Source organism: Vulpes lagopus, chromosome 2 (assembly GCF_018345385.1).
Source record: "Vulpes lagopus strain Blue_001 chromosome 2, ASM1834538v1, whole genome shotgun sequence".
Lineage (NCBI taxonomy): Eukaryota > Metazoa > Chordata > Mammalia > Carnivora > Canidae > Vulpes > Vulpes lagopus.
The window spans coordinates 67,468,614-67,496,606 of NC_054825.1; the positions used below are offsets into that span (position 1 = coordinate 67,468,614).

The 27,993-nt window shown below is 37.2% G+C and overlaps 2 protein-coding genes across 6 annotated transcripts in view; one reads left to right on the plus strand and one right to left on the minus strand.

Moving 5' to 3' along the window:
- The window catches only part of MYEF2 (myelin expression factor 2), a 33,684-nt gene extending 29,469 nt beyond the window's left edge, over nt 1–4,215 (plus strand). For 3 of the 5 annotated variants that reach the window (XM_041744429.1, XM_041744428.1, XM_041744431.1), the window contains one exon: nt 730–4,215. In XM_041744429.1, coding sequence (XP_041600363.1) covers nt 730–893 — 164 coding nt within the window. In that variant the 3' untranslated portion in view covers nt 894–4,215. The remainder of the gene's footprint in view (nt 1–729) is intronic. The other 2 variants (XM_041744430.1, XM_041744432.1) reach the window with 2 other exon arrangements.
- On the minus strand, nt 1,470–27,950 carry SLC24A5 (solute carrier family 24 member 5). Its single transcript, XM_041744433.1, has 9 exons — nt 27,830–27,950; nt 26,949–27,128; nt 9,079–9,162; nt 8,885–8,988; nt 8,456–8,556; nt 6,475–6,758; nt 4,204–4,410; nt 2,297–2,398; nt 1,470–1,792 (listed from the first exon to the last, which is right to left on the minus strand). Exons 1-9 carry the CDS (start codon nt 27,948–27,950, stop codon nt 1,470–1,472), a joined length of 1,506 nt encoding a protein of 501 aa, XP_041600367.1.
- Between the last annotated feature and the right edge of the window lie 43 nt (nt 27,951–27,993).

The window sequence follows — 27,993 nt, forward strand, 5'->3', positions numbered from 1 at the left end:
GGGACCCTTTGTTGCCTAGTAAAAATTAAAATTCTGAGCAGTTGGTACTATTTGCAGCGATGAAGGAATGAAAAGGGGGATAAAAGGGAAAGGAGAGATTAGGGGGATTGGGCAAAAAGCGACAATTTTTTCTAAAACTAATTTTTTTTAAATTTGTAAGTTTGTTATTGGGCACATTGACTTGGTGGCATTTTGTGCTAGTTTGCCTTACTGCTATAAAATTTACTTCAGAAACGAAAAAACTTTTTTAAGACTTTATTCATTTGAGAGAGAATACATACAAGCTGAGGGAAGGGCAGAGGGAGTGGGGAGAAGCAGACTCCCTGCTGAGAAGGGAGCCTGACTGGGGCTCAGTCCCAGGACTCCTGAGGGAGCATGACCTGAGCCAAAGGCAGACGCTTAACTGACTAAGCCACCCAAACACCCCTGGAAACTAAGAATTAAAATAAGAAATAAATTTTAAAATTTTCTATTTTAATAAAATAGTAAGTCCTCAGCAAGTTATTTTTATTCCTATTTTGTATATTTTAACATGTTTATATTAGTGTCTATGAATTGCATTATAGTCAGAATATAATGATGAGAATAATGTTTATATGACGTATTATTTTTAAATCATTAAAGTTTTTAGTTATTTATCATTTCATTGGCTATAAGGAATTTCAGACCTGTGAAGTGAAATGAAACCCATTTAAACTGACTAGTAATTCTATAATTTTTCTTTTACAGGTCATGTAATGTTTGCAGAAATAAAAATGGAGAATGGAAAGTCAAAAGGTTGTGGAACGGTCAGATTTGACTCCCCAGAATCAGCTGAAAAAGCCTGCAGAATAATGAATGGCATAAAAATCAGTGGCAGAGAAATTGATGTTCGCCTGGATCGTAATGCATAATTTCAAACCACGGTTGGAACATTCTTACATCTGTTTTGCTGAATCTCCTAGTAAAAAGTCATTTTTTAGTAATACTGTATGCTTACAAAAGCTGTAAAAATGAACTTTTAAATCTCCCACCAGCTTTTAACAGTATAGTGTGAAATATACTGTGATTTTTGTTAATCTCAAGTTTGGGTTTTTAAAGACAGCAAGTCGGTCATTCAGTTCAAATGAATGGTTATACTGTTTTTAATGAAATAAGCCATTTTTCTTCTTGTTACTTTACTACATAGTGGGATTTGTTTGTTCAAGTTTTCTCAGCTTTTATCAACTTATTGTAAGGTAAAACATAGGTGATTTTTTCAAAACTTCCGTTTTATATATGTAATTGTCCTTGAAAAGAAAGGGCTCAGGCAAATTAGGATGTGATTTGGGTTGGTTTTAAATTACTTTTCTTTGGTGATAAAGAATTACTGTAAGTAAGTTTTAGATTCTAAAGTTCAGGATCTTTTTTATTTGACTTAAATGAAGAAGTGGAGTTTTCCTTCTCTTCCCTCTCCCATCATTCACATTTTCCACATAACACTATTAATATTACCCTCCACAGCCTCTTATTTTATTATTTCCAATGACTCCAAGTTCATATAGAACTGATAATGTGGCAATCCCCAGGTATAATAACAGGCAGACTACTCCTAACTTTCTATCTAATTTCCAGCCATTGAAGTGAACTGCTGAAAAAAGAAAAATAATTGATACATTGAGAGAGATGGTTATGTAAGTTAGTCCTCTGCTGTTCACTTCTACAGGAGCTGATGCATTTATAAATGCAGTTTTAATAAACCATGGAACACCTAGGCACAGCATATCAAACACGTTGGATCCCACGATGTTAGACATAGCCATATCTCCTTTGCCTGCAGAAAAAACATGTTGTTAAAATGTGCACACCAATACTGTATTTTATTAATAAGCTTCATAAAAAAACACTGGAAAATTTTTTTGTTTGTTGGTTTTGGAAAATTGTTATATTAGAACAAAAGTCTTACTGAATTTGTATTTTTTAATTTGGGGGGTTAGTATTTAAAGTCTTAACATTTATTTAATAATAATTATCTTTATTTATTAAACCATTTTTTTAATAAGGTCTATAGATTACTTGTTGCTTTTCATTCTAATTTAATATGGTTAATTATGATTTAATGCACATTTCAGATAAATATTATTTGGGGGATTAGATTTAGTGAAATTACTCTGATATTAAATAGTAAATCCTTCCTTTTGAGTCACTTTTTTTTTTTTTTTCTTAAAAGTATGTTAACTGAGGAAATAAATATCTTTAAAGGTACCTTTGCTCAGTGTATTTCAGAATAGCCAGTCTTGAAGAATGGGCATTGCAGCTTGAGGGGCCTAGTTCTTACCTTTTCTTGCAACCAGCACACTTGTAATTGTGTCTGGCAGGCTTGTTCCTGCTGCTAATAAAGTAAGGCCCATTACTGTATCTGGAATTTCTAAAGTTTCCCCTGTAATAAACAGAGATACTACAAGTTGCAGATCTTATTTCAGATAATTCCTTTCTCAACAAAAAGAAAACAGGCACATTTAGGTTTCACAACTAATATGTACTTAGACTTTACCTAGCAAAATATTTGAATAAGATTGGTAAATTGAAAAACCCAGGTATCATTAATTTTTAATGACTGCCAAAGATATTTAATAGAATTCTAAGGAGTAATTCTTCTACCCTGGTATGCTTACAGAAGGTTTGGATGTTCACTGTTATCTCATCAAGGCTGTTGCTTAATATATGCTAATAAGATCAGTCCTTTTCAAACTCTTAATGTGATCAGGATTAAGTAAATTGTTTTTAGCTATTTTTAACCTGTAAATGTGTTAAGATGGTACATGTTTTTTAAGTCCTACTTTGATGATCTACCTTAAAAAAGGAAAACAAAAATAGGGTTCTACTTGAGTCTTCCTAACATTATGGTCCCAATTTATTAATTCTGTTAAATTTGGTATCAGTTCAATATTTGACAGAAATGTGTTCATTCTGGGACATAATCAGGGAAGTTAAAAGTACATGTAACTACTGTTTTAATGTTGCAATTGAAAACTACTTTAGAATGTTTTTTAAGTAGCTGTTTATTGCATGCTTTATATATTGATATTGGAATTGTAATAATGGTTGTTAATTTTTTGTTACTGGTTTGCCAGAGTTCATATGTACATAAGTAACACTAGTATTTATCATCTTAGGGGCTGTTCTATAATATTGCTTGATTTTGCTCTTTAACTGATTTCCTATTGTCAAATATCTGGCTGAGAAAATTTGGAGAGATTTAATATGTAAGCTAATTGGATTCTTTCATCTTTCTCATTAAAAATAAGAAATATTCTGATATTTTGCTAGCATGCTATTTTAAGTCATATATTAACTTGGGAAAAGTCAGAGATCTGCAGGCTTTTTTTGTAAAGGGCCATGTAGTACTTACTTTAGGCTATGCAGGCTATATGGTTTCTGTTGCAGATATTCACCTCTGCCACTGTAGTGTGAAAGCATCCATAGATAATGTATAAATGGATTAAATGAATGGGTTTGATTATGTTCAGTAAAACTTCACTAGCAAAAACAGGAGACTTGGTTGTTTGGGTACACAGGCAATAAGTTGGGTCACCTCTGATATGCCCAAGTTAACCTTTTTGGGAGAAGTTTTTATTTTTTTCCCCTATGTTTATATTCAGTTTTTTCCTTGGAATTCTGTGGGACTAGAGCTGATTATGGCCAAGCAGTAAGATTGAATTTTTAATCATGAAGATAGTAGAACCTAAATTTAAATTTTATTTTATGCCCTTTTCACCCATTTCATAGTTTGTTTATATGTCCATATTAAAAAGCAAAATGAAATGCAATCCAGTTAAACAGTGAGCTCACATTGTTATCTCAAAATGCTGCCTCCTTTCTTATGTTTCATTATGGAATGGAATTCAGTATAAAGAGTATTGTGGACCTCATACAGTGTGATTTAATTATTAGTGTAATAGAGAGATATCCTGTGTATTTAATTTCATTTATAAGAAGATCCCGTGGCCTTTAACTCTGGCCTATACAATACTGAGAATATAGTTGATAATGTAATATGCAACTTACAAACCCTGAATTGATCTTGTTGGTATATTAATATTTTATCTTTCTATATCTTTAGTCTTTGCTGAAATAGAAATTTCCTCTGTAACTAGATTACTTTTAGTGAATATATGCAGTTTCTTCTTCTATAAAACTAATTATTTTCTTTATAAATTTTGATCTTGTACTAAAGATACATACCAGTTATTGTGACCATCCAAACCAAGATATATGTAAATGCAGATATCCACAGTGCTGACATGAAAAAGGTTATCATAAAATAATTTTTCCAAAATTTTCTTCTACAATCTGGTGTGGTTAGGAAAAGTAAGGTAATAATAGGAAGGGATAGTACCCAAAAAATTCTTTTTAAGTCTGCTTCAGGCATGTTGAAAACACTTGGTGGATCTGTTGAGGAAAAAAATAAATGATTCTGAGTTTTCTCAAATGGCCAATTAAGTTGGAAATGTCCATTTAGAAAGCTATATTGAAATAAATTAGCTGTATCAGTTTTTAAGAGGCTATTTAAAACATTTGAATACCTCATTACTGATATTGCTGGCAAAAAGAAACTAATTGAGACTTTAGGGCAGACAGTATAAAATGTTATACTCAGCATTTCTTGTTTTGGGGCCTTAAATCCATGAAAATCTTGGGTCATCCACTAAATATATTGGACGTAATGTTTATGAAGTACTGGTTGGACTTTCTTTTGGTTTTCTACAGTGTGGATGGTAATTTTTAGTAACTTTTTTTGCTTTATGGTATTAACCTGACTTCTACCTATTATAACTATTATACTTGTCTTTCTTCCTCAGTATTGATGTTTCTAGCCTGCCCTATGTATAAGACAATGCATACATACTTAGGACATATAAAATAATTATAGCATAATCTTTTTCTTAAGTTGAATATTCCATTCTAATTTTCATTGTAAGTGAATTTTGGAGGCTTGCTTCATATTTCTCTCTTAACATTAGTTTACTAAATTTGGAACTCACTACAGTTCTTATGAAGAACCTTTAAGAAAATAGCAACTAGCATGAAACCTACAATATAACTTCTAAAACTTGAGTATGTTCCTTTATACAGTACGTTTTATTAAGTTAGTGGAAGACAATAATACATTCGATAAAAACAAGCATTCACTTTAAAATCATTTAAAATTTGCATGGCATTTACAAAATAATGTACCCATATATTGGATCAAATTTATATTACAACTAATACTAGTAAAATAACTCATAAAAAAATTTGCCAAGCCTCAGCCAGTGGGCCACCAAGTAAATTTTAGATATAATCTCAGTGTAATGAAAAAATTTAGAATGGTCCTTTTGAATTTCTTGTTATAAAATTCAACTTAGCAATATGTACCACTTGAAAGGCTAAAAAGTATAATTTTTGTAAGAAGGGAAGAAGTTTTGTTTAATTTTTTTAGGTAGTAAATTAGAATAACTTCCCTTCCTAATGTACTTAGGTAAATTTAGAATCTGTTTCATACAACCACTTTGTAAGAAGCTAACGTATAAATTTCTATTTCTGGCCATAGATGAATTTGACTTCTACTCAATATCTAAATGTTTTGCTACTGCTTCAAATGACATACTTAAAACTCAAATGTTTTCCCATACCATTCCTTTTTCTTAAATTCCAAGTGTTGTTCCCATTTTCTCAATCAATCATAAACAAAGCCTCAGAATTTTCTCTTTTTCCCTTTCCTGGCCTTTTCTGGTCCTTCTATTGCCTCGTCTTGGTTGATACTTCCTTTGCATTGTCTTTTTTATTCCTACTTTCCTTTATCTAGGCATCTACCAAACACATCAGCTATTTTAGTAGCTTCTTACAGACTTCCATTTCTTTTATCCTCTAATTTTCCTGCTTCATAAACCTGCAGAGACTTGTATACTAGCATTTAAGACTCTTCCTATCCTATTCTTTCCTATCTACCTTTTCCCTGCTTCCTTATTGTGTACATTCTGTGCTCCAGGTATGCTAGTACATGAATAGGCCTTTTGCTCATATATTAATTCCTTGGCATTAATTTACAGAACATACTTTACCCTTCTACCCCTTCTACATCATAGTTTACATAATAAACTTCGTAGCTGTTACTTACTGGTCATAAATCAAGTCATCAGTTAAAATCTGATCAATTCTACAAGGCTCAGTTTAAATGTTCCCTTTTCTGTGATAATCATGCCTGTGTAGCCATCAAATTTTATACAATCTGTCCCATTTAGGAGCTACAGTTACACTTTTCTCTTTCCTGTACTTAAACCTTCATATGTTAGCTATTTTCTTTTTTCCATACAGCATTGGAAGTTTCTTAAGGATAGGACCACCTCTTCTTCACTTCTGAATCTCCACGGTATGTTTTACATAATAAGTGTGTGTAGTAATTGCTGAATTGAAATGAGATTCTTAAGTTTTTCTAGTGAATAGACTTACTAGTGGGCATGATGGGCTTATTACCTTCAGAAACCTGACTTAGATCATGTAAACTTAAAGGAAGCTGAGAGTAGCCAGACTCTTCATAAAATATCCCACTGTCAGTTCTTGATTGCCGACGGATGAATGGCTCACCCTCATCTTCCCATCCCATCAGTGGCTGTTGTTCACTTCTCTCCTCCATAGCTTCAGCAAGACAGGTGCAGCAAGGACTGAATTTCTTTATAATATATTGGTTAATTTTAATGTCAAAACACAGCACCAAAACATATAATCCATATATCAAAAGCAGTAAAGTTCCTTCATACCTATAAATTAGAAAACTTTGTTTTAAAATTAAAAACAAAAGTTTTTTTTTTTTTAAAGAATTAATAGCTTTTGAGCAGTACCTGCTTAATAATTTTCTGGCATAGCAATAGAATAAGCAAAGAACATTTCTAGATATATTTTGGTTTTCTAAGATTTGTCCAAACTTGGGTACAGCATTATTAGAAATTTATTGATGAAGGCTTGACAATCCTTTCTGCATTTCAACTAAAACCAAGAATTATAAACTCATCTTTATTTAGAGATTCTTTCAATGGTAGGCATAAAAAATGCTTTGAAAATAATTGTGGATTTTCAGAATAAAAGTTAATGAATAATGGGCATTCTTCATCTCAGTTCATTGGCAGCAAACATCCTCCAAAATGTATAGTGATTATAAAAGAATGTTAGTTCATTTCAGCTGTGTCTATTCAAATCTGGTATAAGAATTTTATGTAAAATATTCAGAATATATGAGGCTTTGGGACTTCTCAATTTACTGAGTTTTTTTTTTTTTTAAATTTTGATGTAACTGAATTTGGCTTATATTTATACAAGAAAACGAGGATAGTCTTTAAAATAAAATTGTACCTTAGGCACTGAGAACTGTTGCCCTGTACCCTGGTTTCCTAAAGAGTTAAGATTAGCTAATACCATTACATTTGAACCTGTCATTTACCTCTTATTTTATAACCAGTGATTTTTTGCTACAGCTGAAAGCACAGAGTTCTTGATTTCCCTAATGGAGGGAGTATAAGCTTGGATACTCATAGTCATTGTCTCCATAGAGACAACTGCTGAGTCTCAGAAGGATCCTTGCTATATCCATTGGTCTTTCTTCGGAAGACAGACCAGATTTTAGGATGATTCATTTAGAAATTGTTCTCCCTGCTAGATTTTAAGTTTCTCGTCAGCAGGTATTATGCAGGGTTGATAAGTTGTAGTTCTCCAGAAGGGTGCCATTTACATTGTTTTCTATTTTTCTGGTATCCTCTGGCATTGTGCAGTGCACAACCTGTGTGGCTGTGCATTGTACATTTTTCTCTATCCTTTATGATTCCTAGCATAGTGTTTTAACGCCTAGTAGAGACCTGGTTCTTACTAGTTGAAAAAGTTACTAGCTACCCACTGAGTCAGTCTCTGTTTCAGTTTCTTGAAACGGCAAGATACTGGGAGGTTACAAAGAAAGCAAACAGTTAATACCTAAATATTGTTAATTCTCAGAGGAAGAAGGCTGTACTTCCTCTTGCTAAATGAACATTAGAAAGTTGGAAGAATCTAGATTTTAAAATTTACTTCCTCCCTAATTTCTCTCCAATTCTGTGACCATGAGCACTTCTAACAAAGGCAAAGTAAACAACCCAATAGATGAAAGACCCAACTGATGGGGCTTGAGTGGACAAAGGGAAGACTTTCTGAACAGGCAGTGGGATGAAGGAAGATTGGTAATATCCAGTGATTAGTGAGACAAGGAAACTGACATGACTAAAGAAATTTCAAAGAAGGGAAAAACCCAACTGGCAACTGTGATGAGGAAGTTAGCTCAGAGGCATATGAAAAAAATGTTCTAGAAGTGGCAGGTAATTGAGAAGCGACTGAAATAACATTTCTGAAGAAAACATTGCTAAACCATTGGAATCTCATAAAATCCTCTCTGTAATTGTGTTTTACATAAGAGTAACGGTTATTTCAAGCTTACCAGTAAACTTGGTTGTCGAATATTATGCCAAGAACTGCAGCTACACTAATTGCATATGCTGCACAGTCTCTGAATAGGGGCCAACATGATAGCGTTGAGACCTGTAAAATGACAGTTTACTGTTTCCATTACACTGTAACTTTGAGTACATGCTTAGCATAATACTGGAATTGTATGTAGTTAAATATTGTTATCTTTTGCATTTTGCTTAGAGAAAAAGGAATTTTAAGAAAAATTGTGTTTCAAAACCTACTCTGGTTTTCATAAATTTGACCAAGAGCTATTTGTGGGTTAACTTTAAATGGAATACATGTTTTTCTACTGATTAATAAATTTGATTGAACACATTACTAGTGCCTTGTTTGTTCTAGACTATAAACAGTTTATAGTTTGTCAAGACAATAAATGCGTTGACATTTTCTTACATACCACGTTAGATAACAAGCCACAAGCTGCACAGATGCCAAAGAGGTTATACATTGCAGATCCAAGGATGGTACTAATGCCGATATCTCCCTTTGTGATAAATACACCTATGAGCAAGTTAATTGCTAAGTTAGTGTTACTAGACTTGAAGAGAAAATCACATTGAGTAAGCAGAAAATATAAGAAGCAATATTTACCCAGGAAAGCAGTAACTAACTCAGGAGCTGAACTACCGGCTGCCATAAAAGTTGCACCTGCAACATCCTGAGACAATCCAAGGGCTGAAGACAAATAAAATTATGTTAAAGTGGCAAATGAAAGGGTATGTCCCTATACCTAAATATTCAAATCTACGGCTTCACAGAAAAGCACTCACAGTGACAAACTGGAAAAATAAAACATGCAGTTAAAAAATTAGAGGAATCCAGTGCCTTGCTTTCTCAATGAATTCATTACTTCCATGGAAAGGGAGAGAGGCCAGGGACTATTGGAGCTATGCTCTGACTTGGTATTTATTGTAAATGCCAAGTTACTAGATTTCGTGGCACCCAGAAAAGATTCCTTCCTAGCTGCGCAGCTTGTAGGTGTATAGCGACAGCATGACTGCTTTAAAATGACACTGTCAACAGTGCTCCAATAAGATTTGGGAAAATAAAGTATTTCAGGAGTCATAATCCAGTTTGAAAGAGGAGGAAAAAGTGAACATTGGTAGTTCTTAAAATGTGTAAGCAAACCTGAATTAAAGGAGATTATTCACAAATTGGCAATTCCAACCTTGTCAACATAAATGAGAGGAAATTAGTTAACCAGAAACCAAATAAGATTTACTATTGTATAATTAGAATCTATTGATTTAAAACATACAGCCATTAAGACTTTGCTCTAGAGTAGGAAATACAAGAAAATACTACCATTCAAATAGCTGGTGTATATCCCCCAGACTTAACAAGCATGCAAATCCATTATCTTCAGTGATTGCTGGGATGAGAGTCTTAATATTTCTGGCTTTTTTCAGTTTTAGAGCTAAGGGATCTACTATGGGAAGGAAAAGAGAAAGCCATGCTGAAAAACTACCTTGTTTTGGGGAGGCTGAGACAAGGTCGCATCCGAAATCCCCAACCAGGCTTTACTGGTAGACTAAAAAGTAGGCTATAGAAGTAGCAGGCTTTTTTATTGGTGGTGTGACAGATTGCATTTTACAAAAATGGCTACAATATTTGCATCCATGTGATTTTCGAGAACTTTTCCATTCTTTGCCCTTTCCACCTCCACCCCCCCACCCAAAAGTAGAGTTTATGTCTCCCGTGACTGACTTGATTAACAGAATATGGCAGAGCCATGACATTTCTGAGGCTGGGATATAAAAGGTGACAAAACTTCCTTACCGTTCTCTCTCTGGGGACCTTTGCTTTAGAGCCCTAAGCCACCACATAAAGACACCGGAGATGCCTCATGAAAAGCCCATACAGAAAGAGATGCCTGATGCACCTCTACTATTTCAGCCCCCAAATTTTGAATCTCCCTGCCCCAGGCACCAGACATGTGAAAGGGAGAGAGATTTCAGATAACTCCAGTCTTCTACACTGCATGAGAGATCTCGAGCTAGAACTACCAACTGAGACCAGTAAATCCTCAAAGCTGTGAGAGGTAATATGGTGACTGTTGTTTTAAGCCACTAATTTGGAGGTGATTGGTTAAGTAGTCATTGGGAACTGGAACATCTGGGTATCGTTCACTTACTTGTTACACTTTGTGAGTACTATGCCAGATGCTTTTTTTAAGTGCTAGGAATATGGCAGAAAAAACAGCCAAATGTTTCTGTTCTTGTGGAACTTTAATTCTAGTGAAAAGAAACCGATAAGCAAAATTTGTTGTTAGATCTTCGATATTACTATTGGGATTGTTTGTTGTCACCGTGAACCACACTCATACAAGACAATGAACTTGGTTGATAAATACTGTGTGTGTTCTGACTGCTTCACCAACTGACTGTTCTGCTGTCTCTTCCTCTCTTCAGGCCTCCCTACTCCCTGAAACACAATATTGAAACCAGGAGAGTGAATAGCCCTACTATGGGCTCTAAATGTTCAAGGGAAAGAAGGAAGAGTTACAGATCTCTCACTTTAAATCAAAAGCTAGAAATGATAAAAGCTTAGTGAGGAAGGCACGTTGAAAGCAGAGATGCTCCAAAAGGTAACAACTCTTCTGTCAAATAGCTAGCCAAGTTGTTAATGCAAAGGAAAAGTTCTGGAAGGAAATTACCAGTGCTTCTCCAGTGAACACACAGAAGGTAAGAAAGTGAAAACAGGCTTATTGCTGATAGGAAATTTTAGTGGTCTGGATAGAAGATCAAACCAGATACAATATACTCTTAAGCTAGGCCTAATCCAGCAAAACCCTAACTCTCTTTAATTCTGTGAAGGCTGAGAGAGGTGAGGAAACTGCAGAACAAAAGTTTGAACCACTAGAGGTGGTTCATGTGATTTAAGGAAAGAAGCCATCTCCATGACATAAAAGTGCAAGGTGAAGCAGCAAGTCTTGATGTAGAAGGTACAGCATGTGATCCAGAAGATCTAGCTAAGATCACTAATGAAGGTGGCTACACTAAACAACAGATTTTCAGTGAAGACAGTGTTCTATTGGAAGAAGATGCTCTCTAAGACTTCCATAACTAGAGAGGAGAAGTCAAAGCCTGGCTTCAAGGCTGCAAAGACAAGTTGACTCTTGTTAGGAGCTCATGCAGCTGGTGACTTTAAGTTGAATCCAGTGCTCATTGACCATTCTGAAAATCCTGGGGCCCTTAAGAATGATGCTAAATCTACTCTGCCTGGGCTTTATCAGTGGAACAACAAAGCCTAGATGAGAGCACATTTATTTACAACATTGTCTACTGAATATTTTAAGCCCACTGTTAAGATCTGCTGCTCAGGGACGCCCGGGTGGCTCAGCGGTTGGGTGCCTGCCTTCAGCTGGGGTTGTGATCCCGGGATCAGGGATCGAGTTCCACATCGGGCTCCTTGCAAGGAGCAGCCTTCTCCCTCTGCCTATGTCTCTGCCTCTCCCTCTTAGTCTGTGTCTCTCATGAATAAATAAAATAATCTTTTTATTTAAAAAAAAAAAAGACCTGCTGCTCAGAAAAAAAGATTCCTTTCAAAATATGACTGCTCATTGACAATGCACCTGGTCACCCAAAGGTTCTGATGGAGATGTATGAGATGAGTGTTGTTTTCATGTTAACACAGCATCCATTCTGCAGCCCATGGGTTAAGAAGTAATTTCAACTTTTAGGTCTTATTATTTATAAGAAGGATATTTTGTAAGACTGTAGCTGCCATAGATAATGATTACTCTGATGGATCCCAGCAAAGTTTATTGAAAACCTCTGGAAAGAACTCGCTATACTAGATCCCATTAAAAGCATTCGTGATTCATGGGAGGAGATCAAAATACCAACAGAACAGGAGTTTGGAAGAAGTTAATTACAACGTTCATGGATAACTGAGGGAGGGGTTTAAGATTTCAGTGGAGGAAGTACCTGCAGAATTGGTAAGAATAGCAAGAGACCTAGAATAAGAAGTAGAGCCTCATGATGTGACTGAATGCTGCGATCTCACGATAAAACTACAATGGATGAGGAGTTGCTTCTTATGGCTGAGCAAAGTGGTTTCTTGAGATGGAATCCTCTCCTGGTGAAAACGCTGAGAAGACTGTTGAAATGACAACAGAGGATTGAAAATATTGCATAAACTCAGTTGATAAAGCAGCAGCAGGGTTTGAGAGGATGGACTCCAATTTTTAAAGAAATTCTAGTGTGGGTAAATTGCTATCAAACAGCATTGCACGCTACAGAGAAATTGGTCATGAAAGGAAGAGTCTATCAGTGTGGCAAAGGTCATTGTCTTATTTTAAGAAATTGCCACTGCCACCCCAGCAAACACCATCCAAGGTCAGCAGCCATCAACACTGAGGCAGGCCCCTCTACCAGCACTGACATCTCAGATAATAGTATTTTTTTAGCAAAGTATTTTAAAATGAAGGTATGAACATCTTTTTTAGTCATAATGCTATTGCACACAATATAAACATAACTTTTTAACACACTAGGCCACCAAAACATTCATCTCACTTTATTTGTGGTATTTGTGCACTGTTGTGGTGGTCTGGAACCAAACCGGCAATACCTGAGGTGTTCCTGAACCTGAGGTAATAGTGCTCTAGGCAGGAGTGAGTGCAAAGATTCCACGGTGGTGGCCAGCCTGGGTGGTCAAGAAACAGAAAAAGGCTGGTGTGTCTGGAATAAAAAGTGTGAAGGGATGGCAGTAGGTGATAAGGTGAAAGGTAGTAAGTGGCCAGATCATGTAAGACTTGTAAATCCTAGCAAGGATTTTGGCCTTTATCTTGAAAGATATGGGAAGTGCTTGGAAAGTCATCCACACACTGCCTGTCAATGATCCCAGCCCCAGTTATCTTTTTTGTCTTGGGGTTGTTTGGCCTCAGAGTCCCAACTAGCTGGAGGTTGAGCTCTCTTGCCACCTTTTAGGCCTCTGTTGTGAAAAGTTCTGTTAGGATAGTTGAATGATTCCTCACTGTTTTGCCTTTGGTCATGTTGCTTGATGAACATGTTGCAGTAATGAATGAAGGTAGAGAGGTCCTGTTTTGTGGAACATATTTCATAACATTTCTTTTGCTGGTTAGAATCTGTCTCTCCGTCCGTCCATCCATCCATCCATCCATCCCTGTGATGTGTAGTAAGACAAATTGGCCATAAAATTTAAAATATAGTATGATAAAGCGTATTGCTCTGTAATTAACTGTTTTCATTTTAGGAATGAAATAAATGATATCTTACTATCATGGTATACAATTCACTTTCATATTCATAATTTAAAAATCTCAGTTATCCTCAGATATGAGTGGTGGTATTTCCATTTTACCTATGAAGACATAGGTCCGGGAAGTTAAGTAACTCAGTTACATGGATAGTAAAGACCTTCGATGTGAGGAGTTAAGGCATAAACCCTGAGTCTGTTGTTTCTAAATCTAGTGCTATTTCTATTTCACCACAGAAACACAACATAAAAATGGCACTCGGGCAAGCCAATTATATCATGATGGGTGACTGAGTTATTTTCTTCCCTGATTCTTGGCATGGGCATATAACTACCTCCATTCTGGTCATTCCTAGGGGAAATAATAGTTACCAGGAGTCAGGGATACTTTGGAAGTTTTCCAGCATGTTCCAGAGGATGTATCAATTTAATGATATTGGATATTATCATGAATTTTCTAATCAGATCAGAACTGATCATTCATGTGGATGAAGTTGAAAAAACAAAATGCTTTATTTTGAACTAAATGTTCAAACTTGGTGCAGCTGAAGAGTGTATGACCAATCTTTGCTTAATGCTAGCTGAAGAACACTTCATTAGAAAACTTCAATCTCAGGAGGGAAAAGGTGATCTATTGAGCTGTTTGTTGCAAGGTGGGAAAAATAAGTGGCCCTTCTGAACACTTCCACTATCAAAAGGCAGTAACGATAAAGCTTGTTGCTATTCACTGGGCTCTAATTGAGTTATGAAAGGAAAGATTCTGTAAAGATGGATGTATAAAATTTCAAAGATATTTTAACAAGTTATATCTTAAGGTTCTAAGCATATTTTGTAAAATGGTTTATACCTTTGAACTTTAGAATAGAGTGACTTTGTCTTCACTGACCTTTGGGTAGCATTTCTCTCTGCTATAGTTTATTATTAAAGATAAATTTTTCTGGTTTTATTCCCCCCAGAGCTATTACTTTTTTCCTCTTTATTACTCTAAAGGAATAATCACATTTCCTTCAGGATATAGGAGAACCGTTCAAGGTGAGTTTTCTTTATAGGTTTAGATGTCATTACATTGTTTATATAAAGTGCAACTTCATGATAATGAGCTGTGGTCCATGGGGACCACGACTTGGACCAAAATTCATCAGGCTTTTTCTTAAGCATGTTCTCTTTTCTGATGCCGTGTTGAAAAGCTTATAACAGTTTTTGAAAACTCTCTTTTGGAAATATAATATAGTAGGAAGAGTTTAAAATGGAGACCTGTATTCTGGCCCTGCCTTAGTATGTGACTTCAGACAAGTCATTCAGACAAGACTTGTGTTTTGCCATCTGTAAAATGGAGTATTGGATGACATGATCTTTGAGGTATCTTCTAATTTTATCAATTTTTATCAAAATATAGAACATAGATTCTGTGCTTTCAGACTCTATACTCTTATTGTTAAAATCAGTTTCTTTTAATTAAAAAACCCCTACGTTATTGAAAATTTAGGAGATAGGGTGGAAATATAGAAGGGGATTACCATTGTGTTTTAACCACTGCTATCATTTTAATGTATTCCCAGTCATTTTCCTGATGCATATTTTAACAGACTTACAAGCATAAGCTATATATATGTGATTTGGCATCCTCTGGCACAATTTTAGAAAGTCTCCAGTGATAGCAAATTTTCATGCTCTGTGAATGGATTTGGATTTAAGTTTTGGAACTGATCAAAGGTCATTCAGACCCAACTCTAGTGACTTGGATGGTAGTAGTCATTCTGTGTAGTTTTATTTTGGGTCCAAAATGAAGTGTGACAGCAAACTGGCTTTTTTTTTTATGATTTGCAAAACTGGTTCTGACATTAATTTTAAATATATTTTTAGAAATTTTTTGAGTAAAGCTTTAGCATCATTGGACTAAATGCCTAGCTTCTCAATGCACTGTGTGTGTGTGTGTGTGTGTGTGTGTGTGTATATATATATATTCCGTGATGTTTTTTAAACAATAAATACAAACATCTTGAGTTTTTTATAGTTACCCACTTCACATTTTTTTCTAAGCTCTGATGGAATAAATGCTGAAACCCTACATAATGCTTTTAAAAGGCTTAATTCCACTTAGGACACCCACCAACCCCCAGCCTATAGTATTATAGTGAATTTCCACCTGCTCTAAGCCTATCAATAACATATGCACAAGACATTTTATCTCCAGACCTTACAGTTATCTCGGTGTTAACTCCGTAACTTGCCCAAGGTCATATAGGTAGTAATTGCAGAGATGGGATGGGCACCTAGCTCTTTTTTACTCTAGAAAGCTCCTCTTTCAGTTATCCATATAGGTAAAGTGAAGAGATTAATGCATGGCTTTATTACTACTACTACTACTACTACTACAATTATTATTATTATTATTGCCTGTTTCTGCAGTAGCATCTTGGTAATACACCCAGACGACTTGGCACTTATTTAGATCCAGACACCTGAGGTAGATTTAGGTGCAATCCAAAGAAGCCACAACTTAGAGAGAAAAGAAAAACACGATGAGGACAGCCCGGGTGGCTCAGTGGTTTAGCGCTGCCTTCAGCCTAGGGTATGATCCAGAGACCCGGGATCGAGTCCCATATCAGGCTCCCTGCACGGAGCCTTTCTCCCTCTGCCTATGTCTCTGCCTCTCTCTCTCTCTTTCTCTGTCTCTGTCTCTCATGAATAAATAAATAAAATCTTAAAAAAAAAACAGAAAGAAAAACAGGATGAAAATGCTCATAAGAGGAGGATGAGTGTCTTTGTGGCAGGGAGGAAGCACTATTCTTAGATTCTTTGTTCTTTGGGAAGGCTTTGCCTCTGTAAATTTCATGAGGATTAAGAATCAAACAATCCCCTGAAACTGTAGGCTATCCAAATGCCACACTCACGGAATTATTCAGCTCTCTTTCAATTTTATCAATTTAGAACCAATTCTACGTGGAATTAAAACTTGCATTTCTTTCTTATTGTCTATTTCTGAAACATAACATTGAAATGAACATGGGCAAACATTAGTTCAAAGCAGAATGAATACAAATAAATTTTTAATAAAAAATTAAATGTTTTATTTAAGTATGTTTCCCCAATACCTTATTAAGATAATTTCCACTTAAGACATGTTATACCTCAAAGGATTGGCATGATGGAGGGATTCGTATTTCTGAGTAGTATGTTAGTGTAACTTTAAAAAGAAAAGTGTCTTAGCCAGATTATGGTGGACTTTGGGCCAGTCCCAAAGGGTCCTCAGATTTCTATGTAGTTAGCTTGGAAAAAGGTAAAGGAAGCTGCTCTAAACAGTGGTTAGATATCTCTAAGAGAGCCCCATTACCTACCAAAAGGATACATAAAAAGGATTTATTTTGGCTTTATACTGAAATTTTATTGTTTCTAAAACTGAACTGCTTGTACAGATGAGAGACCATCTATTTGGGCTATAAGCTATTATGGTTTACATTATATTTTAATTTATAATATATGAAATATTATATTTAAATGAAATATAAAGATATCACTTTTTAAACAAGGGAAGATTGCCAAAGATAGAATAAAATAGTACGGATTTTAATGTAAGAGAAATAAAAGGAACTCTAAACAGAATATTCCAAAGATATTTGAGGTATCATTTAAAGTTGCCACAAGGATTGTTAGGTCAGATAAAAGAGTGGGTTTCATAAACTTACTTCCTACCTTGTGAAGGTAGTACTTCCTTTATTTGCCTTAAACTTAGTTTTCAGGCTCTAGCAGATGCGCCCTAGATTTGGTATTTTCCCCCAAACATACTCATACTGACTTTGATCACTCACCTTCTGTGCTTCCATCTTTGCTGAGTAAAGGATTATAGTCTGTGTTCTTATGTAATAATGAATATTTAGTGAATGTTTACTGTATATGCTAGGTTGTTGTATAAGCATTTTACTTATATTTCCTCCTGTTTCGGCACACAGCTCTATGAACTGTCTCCTTCCCTGGGTCTCTGTCACACACACACACCTCAGCATATACACCAAGTATGAGTCTAGAGGAACACAGCTGGTGGGGATGAGGGAGCTCCCTTAAGTTTATTCTTTACCATTGAGCTCAAATAACATTCTACCTCTGATGACACTTTTTAGCCCCTTCCCCTGAATCTTCATCCTATTTCCCAATTCAGAAACTAGGTCTTCTCATCAAAGGTAAAATGCTCTGGACAACTAGAGGGTGATTTTTATTCCCTCTATGATGTGGAATTAATTTCACATCATTCCTCTATGTTCAGAGAATCATCATTAACCTCTTTTCCTATAGTACCTAAATGGATGTGAAAGAAGATGGGATTAGAAGAAGAGAGTATAGCAACAGCCTTTTCTTGTATGGGTGCTACAAAGTTAAGATGACAGCAAAATATCTCAGATTGTCTAACAGAGGTTATGTGGGATGGATAGGAGAGCCCGTGTGACTTCTGTGATATCGTGAGTAGGGCAAGGAGAAAGCAAAGATCCTTGCTGGAAGAAGCCGCAGGTGGTGGTGGCTCTAGAAGAAATTGCCAGATCAATATAGATAACTACAGGCAGAGAAAGGCCCAGCAAGGGTATCAGTGAGAGGCTCTGCCATCCACGACCTCCTGCTCGTCCTCTCCACAGAAACTCCCGTCCTGAGCCCCTCTAGTCTTCATCTTGCTGAAGACCTTTCTGCTGACCAAACAAACCATTGCTGGTGAGTTAAAGAGGGGGTGATGGGGTGATAGGGTTGGGGTGGGCCTGGATTCTGCCAATTCTCCCTTCATGTTCTAAGTTGGGACTCAGAGTATGCACCCTACAGAAAGTCATTGCATCATACATGATGATTAGGTCCCATGAACTCATAGAAATCCTAGACAAAATGCTTAGGCCTCAGAATCTAATTATTGTACTGTGGGCAAGTGTTTATAACATTAATTTACAACCTCCAACAGGTTGCCTAAAGTCTAAACTGTTTTTTATTTATTTATTTATTTTTTTATTTTTTAGGAATTCAGCAGATTCTCTTTATTTTGTAGTATACTTCTTCCATAGTAATAAGAGGTAGGGGATCCCTGGGTGGCGCAGCGGTTTGGCGCCTGCCTTTGGCCCAGGGCGCGATCCTGGAGACCCGGGATCGAATCCCACGTCAGGCTCCCGGTGCATGGAGCCTGCTTCTCCCTCTGCCTGTGTCTCTGCCTCTCTCTCTCTCTGTGACTATCATAAATAAATAAATTAAAATTAAAAAAAATAAATAAAAATAAAAACAAAAAAAGATTAAAAAAAAAAAGTAATAAGAGGTATTTGATATATTCTTTTGGTCAAAATTCCAGTGCCCTTGATAGAAAAACACCATTTAAGACTGTTTAAAAGAACAGTTCTTCTAAAACAACCATATTATGACAGCTAACCTCAAATAACGATGTGTAATATTATACAGCAATTGAGAACATTCTTGGAGGTTGGCATTAGAGAGAGCAGGCTCTGCAATGTTCAGACTGTGTAGTCTTTCTTTTAAAGATTCGGAGAGAGCACAAGGAGGGGTGGGGGCGGGTTGAGGGGGGAAGGCAGAGGGAGAATCTTTCAAGCAGACCCCCTGCTGAGCAAGGAGCCTGAGGTGGGGCTCAATCCCACAGCCCATGAAATCATGACCTGAGCTGAAACCAAGAGTCTGACACATAACTGACTAAGCCACCACCCAGGCGCACCCAGGCTGTGTAGTCTTAAGCAGTTATCTGAGCTTCAGTTTTCTCATCAGTAAAACCAATAATCTATAGTCCTGACTTGGTAGGGTTTTTGTGAAGACTAAATGAAACCATCTCTATTTAATTTAGTACCATGCTTGGTCTTCTATAATTGTTTTATGATAAATAGTTAATAAATAAATATATAAATGAATAATAACACTGCAGCACATTGTGGAATGCTTCAGTAAACTGTTTTCAGGATTATATTAATCCTTATTAGTTGACAAAATGTGTGGAATTATTACAACTCAATGCTCATCAAAGAACTATGGGGAAGTGTAAAAGCATTTGCAGACTTCTCTGATGCCAGTTTCTGTGGCTGTAAACAAATTCCAGGGAAATTGTTTTTTATTGTTGATGTTCTAATTTGGATGAGACCAAGCTAGACTTTGAAAGGAGAAATGGCAGAATAATTTATAGCCATTTAAAAAATGAATTGAGCCAGTACTATTTCTATCTCATTTTGTTACCAGGATTTTCAGTACTCAAGACCAGGGTCAATTCCTAGCGGCTGAAGAAGATTTAGCAGCAACATGGGCATCCGTCAATCACCCATGTAATATTGTGATTTATAAGAAATATATATTTGGTCACTCAGTTGACCAAAAATATTATTTCCCATATATATAATCAGCGACAGTTACTGACTCAGGCTCCCTAACCCTTGGAATTTCCTAAGTATTCCCAGTGATGAAGGAATCTATTGCTAACGTTAACAAGATGACTTTTGGGTCCCACTTAAGAACCAGCCTTGTAATTAGAGGGTTACAAATTTCAATCCCACCCCTGGCGTCTAGGAAGGAGAGAGGGACTGGAGGTTGAATCCGTTGCCAATGGTCAATGATTTATTCAGTCGTGCCTATGTAATGAAGTCTCCATAAAATCCAAAAGGACCTTCCTGGAGAGCTCCCATGTTGGTGAATATGTGGAGGTGCAAAGAGGGTGGAAGTTCTGTGCCCTTTCCTGACCAGTTAAGGGACTGTTTGGAAGAAGGTAAAAATTTCTAGAAGGTTATTAAGAAATACATTAACAAAGCAAATATAGAAAGGGACAAAACAAAGGAATCAGAAAGAGGAGAGTGGTGGGACTTGTCCCAGCAGGGTGGAAATCTTTAGATGGTTACTAGAGAATGGGATGAATAAAGAACACATTGATGGGGTATAAACAAAAGTTTAATGCAGCATAACCTAAGGTTTGTGGGCCAGTGGGACCCAGTATTGGTCACCCACCATTAAAGGACCCCAAACAATTCTGCTGTATTTACCTCTGTCTGGGAAATTTTAAAAACTGGAAGGTAGAGATTACTATGAGAAAATGGACCAGCAGTCACCTGGGGCAGTGGTCAGGCAGATGAGTCAAAGATTCCCAAAGGGGCCAGGGTCCCTTGGGTTGACCCCTCACTGAGGACCTTTTGTGCAAGAGTGGGTAAAATGGGAAGTGGGTGGAGAAGAGAAGTTTCTGGGACAGTGTCCATTGGCCTGGCTGTATGATCAGATTAGAAAGGCAATAGAAACCTGAGTACTAAAGGTGTGCCCATATAAGACATAACCCTGTGGAAATCACTCTGAACATTTGAAAGGTGTTCTAGAGAAGAAGCCTATAAGAAGAATGCCCTTCCAAGTTTGGAAGGCGATTGAAATAGATAAGTAGATATCCCTGTATGCTCCCTTGAGATGGCTGACTGGTCCATGAAATGAATAGACAGGAGGGTCTGCAGTAGTGCAAAGATGGGCTGAAACCAGACACATTGTTCTTGCACCCTCTGAAGCACAAAATGCCAATAAGAGCTGCTCTATCTACCAACAAGAGAGATGGAGACTGTGGATGGCTATGTGGTAGATTCCCTGGGGAGAAGGTCCTGAATGTAGCTGGCAAGTGAGATTGATGCTGGTGGCCTTTGGGGGCTACCAGTGGGTCCTGACAGGAGTATTCGCTGCCTCCAGACTGGGCTTTGCTTCCCTGGTGTTAGATGCAAATGCTCAAAATACTACAAAAGAACAGGAGCAGAAGATATTACATGGATTTGGATTACTGACCATCACTTCTTCAGACTGAGGAACGATTTTTTTACATTTTACAGCCCATAATATCCAACAATGGGCAGAGAGATAAATTTGATAGAGAATTGGAGTGGTTGACTGAAACATTGGTTATTGAAAACAGGAAGAAAAAGGCCTGAAGGACTGGCTCACAAGTCTTCACCAGTGTGTGCTCACCCTCAATATGAGGAGTCCTGAAGGTGTGGCCCCACGAGGTAGCTGCTTTTTTTCTGGTGGATCTGGGCAAGAGCGGGAAGGGAAGCTGCTATATTCTTTCTTCCTCACATCACCTCAACTTTCGTTTTGTTTGTTTTGCCCTCCTGCTAGATGCACTGGTCCTTGTAGTTACAAGGTCTAGAAGCAGGGAGGATTGCTGAGCCGGAAACTGTAACTATGTTTTTAACCTTTATGTCACAATTCCTGAGAGCCCCATGGGATAGGATGTACCTTCATCCCCTCTGCCAAATTGGGATTTTTTTTTTTTCCAAATTGGGATTAATAGTGAATTCAGCCATATCGCTTGTGATAAAAATAGCTCACTACTCAGTGCGCCAGAGTGACCTTGCTTTGTGTGATCAGGAATGGACTGAGGGAGAGGGTCTTGCTAGTGACTTTGCTGCCCTTGATCTAGACCGGCATGGTGGACTGGGTGGTTAGTTACTAAGGAGTGAATGAGGGTCTAGTAATGTGCCAGTATCTTTTTGTTTTGTTTTGTTTTTTGTTTTAGATGATTTATTTATTTGAGAGAGAGAGAGAGAGAGAGAGAGAGAGGGCACCCGCACGCGCACATGTGCATGAGCAGTGGGGAGGGGCACAGGGAGAGGAAGAAGCAGACTCTCCTCCAAGCAGAGACCCCCAATGTGGGGCTTGATCCCAGGACTCTGAGATCATGACCAAGCCAAAGGCAGATGCTCAACGACTGAAATACCCAGGTGCTCCCCTGTGCCAGTATCTTTTGACTGCTATGATTGTTTTGGCATTAGGGGGATATGTGTGTGAAGACCAGGAGGTGGGCTGTGATATTGTTGATTATAAAAAAATATATATTTGCTTTTCATCCATAGTTCCTGGTTCACAGCTCCCAAAGCCCTGGAAATTCCTAAATATGGAGAGTGACAAAGGTGTCTTTTGTTATGTTAATGAAGTATATTTTGGTCACCATCTAAGGATGGCTGCTGGTTGCCAAGGGAACAAACCATGTGATTAGGGGGTGGCAACTTTTAGTCCTACCTCCAAGCCTCCACAGAAAGGAGAAGGGCTGGAAGCTGAACCAATTGCCAGTGTTCAATGATGTAATCAATAATGCTTATGTGATGAAGCCTCCATAAAAAAAAAAAAAACAAAAAGATGGGGTTTGGAGAGCTGGGAGAGTGACATGTCTGGAGAGGGCATGGAAGCTCTGCTCCCTTTTCTAGTACCTTGCCCAGGCATCTCTCCACCTTTGGCTGTTCCTGAGTTATATTCTTTAATAATAAACTAGTAAGCTAGGTAAGGAGAATATTTATCTTGAGTTCAGTGAGCCACTCTAGCAAATTACTTGAACCCGAGGAGGGGGTCATGGGGGAACCTATGATTTATAGCCAGTGGTCAGAAGTATAGGTAACAACCCAGACTTATGCCTGGTATTTGAAACCCAAAAAGGGTGTCATTGGAACTCCCAACAGCCAGTCAGTCAGAAGCACAGGTAATAATTTGGGCTTGCAAATGGCATCTGAGTCAGTGAGGACCAAAGGAGGGGACAGTCTGGAATCTGATACTATCCTCTGGGTAAATAGCATCAGAATTGCTTCCTGTTGGGGGGACTACACCCCACCCCGCACCTCCCACACATCAGAATTGTGGGCCACGTTCTGAATTTACACATTCATAATAGCTACTGTATTATATTTCAGAGCAAAGAGCGATTCACTTGTCTGCTGATGATGTTTCAAAATATTCCACAAGTGGCCTGGTAGAAGTCATTATCATAAATATTCAATGAAGTCACTTAATGAAGATTATTTTGAAGTAGCAATCCAAATTTTAATGCAGTCTCTTCTGCAGGGCTAGAAAAGTTATTTATTTACCACTCCCAAGACAATTTTTTATAAACAAAATTCTTGATGAATTTATTCTTTTAGTCAAGTCATTGTTTGGAAATGTGAAAACAAAAAGAAAAAAAAAATTTGGACTTTTTCTTTTCCAGGAAGAGAGATTTTCAAGGTGGCACAAAGTGCCTTGAATTTAAAATTTCTTAGCTTTTGTTTTGTTTTGTTTTTAAATATTTATTTGTTATTTGTTTATCTTTGAGAAAGAGAGAGTGTGTGAGCCTGGGGCAGAAGGGTGGCGGGGGGGCGGTTAGGGAGAGGCAGAGAGGGAGGGAGACAGAAACTTAGGAGACTCCATGCTGAGCTCAGAGGCCAACATGGCTCAATCTCACAACCCTGAGACCATTACCAACATTTAATAATATGGGGAAATGTGCAGAAAACATGTGCAGAAAAATCCTCAAACTCAAGAGTTGCAAGCTTAACTGACTGAGCCACCCAGGTGCCCCAGCGGCTCAGGTCATAATCTCGGAGTCATGAGATCAAGTCTTGTATCAGGCTTTGAGCTCAGTATGAAGTCTCCTTGGGTTCTCTCTCTCCCTCTCCTTCTGCGCCTCTCCTGTTTGAGCTCTCTTTCTCTAAAATAAATAAGTATTTTAAAAATAAAATAAATACATAAAATATATTGTTAGTATAGTTAACATGACGTATGTAGGTTTTCTAATTAAAGGTGCAGTCCTGGCACAAGGGCAAACAAATAGATTATTAGAGGTTTAAGAGTATAGAAGCAGATGTACAAATATATATATATATATATATATATACACACACACACACATATATATTTATTTATGGACATATGTATATATGAATATATATGTGTATATATATGAATTTAGTATATGAAAATCGATCAACTTTCTGAAAAAATTGCAATGCATCCTATAGTAAAACAAGTTCTCAGTGAAAGAAAGAAATGTCAAAAAAAAAAAAAAAAGAAACTACAAGTAAAAGAAAATATGACAATTTTTATGACCTGGGGATAAATGTCTAAGTATAAAACCAAAAGGAGAATCATAAAGGAACATATTTATAAATTTACTTAAAGATCTGTAAACTTCAATGGGATAAACACATAAAATACAAATGCAAACAGCAAACAATGGAAAAGCATAGGATATAACAATTATATTAGAAAAAGGATAATATCCTTATATATATATTTTTAAAGATTTTATTTATTTATTCATGAGAGACAGAGAGAGGCAGAGACACAGACAGAGGGAGAAACAGGCTCCATGCAGGAGCCTGATGTGGGACTTGATCCCGGGTCTCCAGGACCACACCCTGGGCTGAAGGCGCCGCTAAACCGCTGAGCCAACCGCTGCCCCATAAGTATCCTTATATTAAAAAAGAAAAGTCTTGGGAATCAATAAGAAAAAGACAAATCCCTTCCTATTAGAACATGAATAAAAAAAGCAAAAAAGCAAAACCACAAATTTCAATAAATATGAAATGTTCAATCTCACAAATAATAGGATAAATACAAATTTTATAAAGTGAAATTCCATTTTAAAGCAATTAGCAAAGACATTTGAAATGCTATTATTCATGGTTTTCTGGAATGGAAACTATCGCACAATTCTGGAGGTTTAAGTTGGTACACCTTTTGTGAAGTGTTTTTGGTAATGTATAAAATAAAGCTTGAAATATGCATAGTTGAGCATCTTTATCAAAAAATTATCAGAGAAGTTTGCAAAGATTTTATACAAGTATGAGCACAACATTTCTTAGAATAAGAATTAAAAAAAAACCCCACAATGTCTAAAGAGATCAATAATTTTAAAAAATCATGATACATCTACTGGATACCTACTATGTATAAAACCCAGTGTGAGGTACTTAAGTAATTTACAAAATCATGCTACCATTAAAAATTATGTTTTTGAAGAGTATTTAATAATATGGGGAAATGTGCAGAATAATATATGAGGGAAAAGAAAAAAAACTCAAACTCTGTCTATAGCTAGATCTAAAAGCCTGAAAGGAAATACACCAGATGGGGACTGTGAGGAATCTGAGTGATGAAAATGTAGGTGATTTTACTTTTTTCTTTCTTTTTTTTCTTGCATTTCATCAGTCTCAGTAAAAATACTATGTTAAAGTAATTTAATCTGTAGTAAAAAAAGAATCAGTGGTGATGTAAAATGGAATGTCAATATAAAAATGGCTGTTTTTATACCTACTTATGTTAAATGATAATAACTATAACAAACTTACGCTGACCTGTTTTATGAATTTTTTTTCTTTAAACAGTTTCATGTTGAGAGCCTGTGTTCTTGCTAGGTCCTGTTTTAGGTCTTAAAGATACTGCAGTGATGTAGTGAACAGGAGAGAAAATCACTAGCAGTTAAGCGGGGGTAGGGGTCTGGGGCCATGGGAAAAGAGAGAGTTACTGTTCTAGCTCTCTCTTTCTGGGAAGAAATGCTAGCAGTGTGTGTGTGTGTGTGTGTGTGTGTGTGTGTGTCTGTTTGGTGGGGGGAGAGGGTACCTTTTCTGTGCACTCCTGTGAGCATGCAGTTCGAAACCTACCCCTTAATTTTGACATTCTCTGAGGTGAGCATGCTCAGCCATCTCCACTCACCAAGCTGGAGACACACTGGAAACTTCTGCTGGCACTTTTGTTGTATATGGCATGAATGAATCATCATTGATATCCTGACTTTAAGAAGCCAGTATACCAATGAAAGCTCTGTGCTCAGAGTTCTGGGTGATCCACGTGGCTGAAGGGATGGAAGAGAGGGGCTTGGCCCAGCAGATCTTACATTCAGAAAACAGTAACTGAACTTAATTTTTAGTAAAACTCAATTTACAATAATCTGATGCCTGAGGTCACTTTGCATAGGATGCAGGATTTATTTGTTTATTGGTTCATAAACATCGGTTAGTTTCCTTACTAGCAGAAGGCTGAGAAAGGTAAAGGGGGAGGATAGTCCTTAATGTTGTTTACCATCTACCTTTAAAAAAACTTTAAACAATTTTAGAGTAAAACTGAAAAAAACATTTTTTTTTAAAGTATAAAGTGGCAAGCATCAGGCATGCTTTGTCTTAGGAGTACACACCAAATACACATATGTGAAAACTCGAAACAGTTTACTAACAAACAGCCAGCCGGGCAGTATAGTAGACAGAGAGTTTCTGGAGATAGTCATTATAATAGTACTTGCTGGGTACTCATTTAAATAAGATGCCCTGCTGCACATTAACTACCAAGAAAAGCCACACGCAGGCCAGTTTTTTTAAGGTAGGGCCCCGAAACACAGAAGTCTATGCTCTGCAACCAGTTGAGATGGACTAAATTGTTGCTGAGCTGTTTTTCAAGACAGCCACGTATGTGTGGCACAACTATTTCGGAAGCTTTAGGGGAGATTTCCAGCCACTTACATTCACTGATGATTTCCAGGGAGGGTAGGAAGTACTCGTCACAGACGATAGACAGGGCCACGAACATGTAAAGGATAATTAGGAAGTAGATCACGATGCCTCCATCTGTGCGCTCCTGTTTTGTGAAAAACCCTTCAGGAAATTCCAGTGATGGAGAAATAACACATTGGGTGCTATTTCCTGGTAAGGAAAAGAAGGTGAAAATTTGAAGTATGCTTGTGTCACTTGTTCCAAGGCCATGAAGAGAAATTCCTTAAGAAAACGCTAAGTATGCAGTAACTGGGTGGCATTTTAAGAACCCTGGTGAAAATGTATAAATGATGTAGAGCTTTGCAGAGCTTTTAAAAAAAATAATCTTTGGAGCCCAAAAAGGAGCTTTAATGAAATAAGCTGATGATGGTAAAAGAATTAGAAAAAAGAAAATCATGAGATCACTCTTCCTTGTCTGCTTTATTTCCAAAAGGGAATTCTGAATCCCTCCTCCTCCTCAAAGAGAAACTGTATCTCTGATAGAAAGATTCCTACTATCTGTACAATTTCATTTTCCCATTTCAGAGGCCAGGCTGTCCACAGGCCTGTGAAGAATCCTCCACTGTTGCAGAGAGAATTTCTAAGACGAAAGAAGATTCTCTTTCATGATAAAGTCTCCAACAATAAAAAACTGGAGACTTGCCTGCTTCATGATGTCTATAAATGATTTCTGAGCTATCTTTGAGAACTTACTCGAAGGATCAAAAGTCTTTGAAATTATTCCAAATGCTTAAAATCAGAGGAGCGAGCATAAGCCAAAGTGAGTCAAGTGAGATCTCCCACTCTTTGTCCCTTCGTCCCTCCCTCTGTGGCAGCAGCAGCGGGGGCAGCTGACCCCAGTGTCCACCTACCTGTGGCCCTTGGGACACGCTGGAGCAGAGAGGCACCTGGAGGAGGCAAGTGTGCAGTAGCCCAGAGGATGGCGAGGAGCAGAGCTCTTCTTGCCCACCGCTGGCCCCCTTCCGCCTGCATTTCTGCTCTTACTGCAGTGTGCTGCTTTGGGAAGGGGTGAAAG

What these genes read in the sequence shown, in the direction of transcription:
- SLC24A5 (XM_041744433.1), bottom strand. Translation starts at nt 27,950, where the DNA reads ATGCAGGCGGAAGGGGGCCAGCGGTGGGCAAGAAGAGCTCTGCTCCTC. An exon ending in GCGTGTCCCAAGGGCCACAG is followed by an intron (nt 27,129 to 27,829) that starts GTAGGTGGACAC and finishes TTTCCTTACCAG; the next exon opens with GAAATAGCACCCAATGTGTT. An exon ending in TCTAAGTCAGGTTTCTGAAG is followed by an intron (nt 4,411 to 6,474) that starts GTAATAAGCCCA and finishes TTTCCTCAACAG; the next exon opens with ATCCACCAAGTGTTTTCAAC.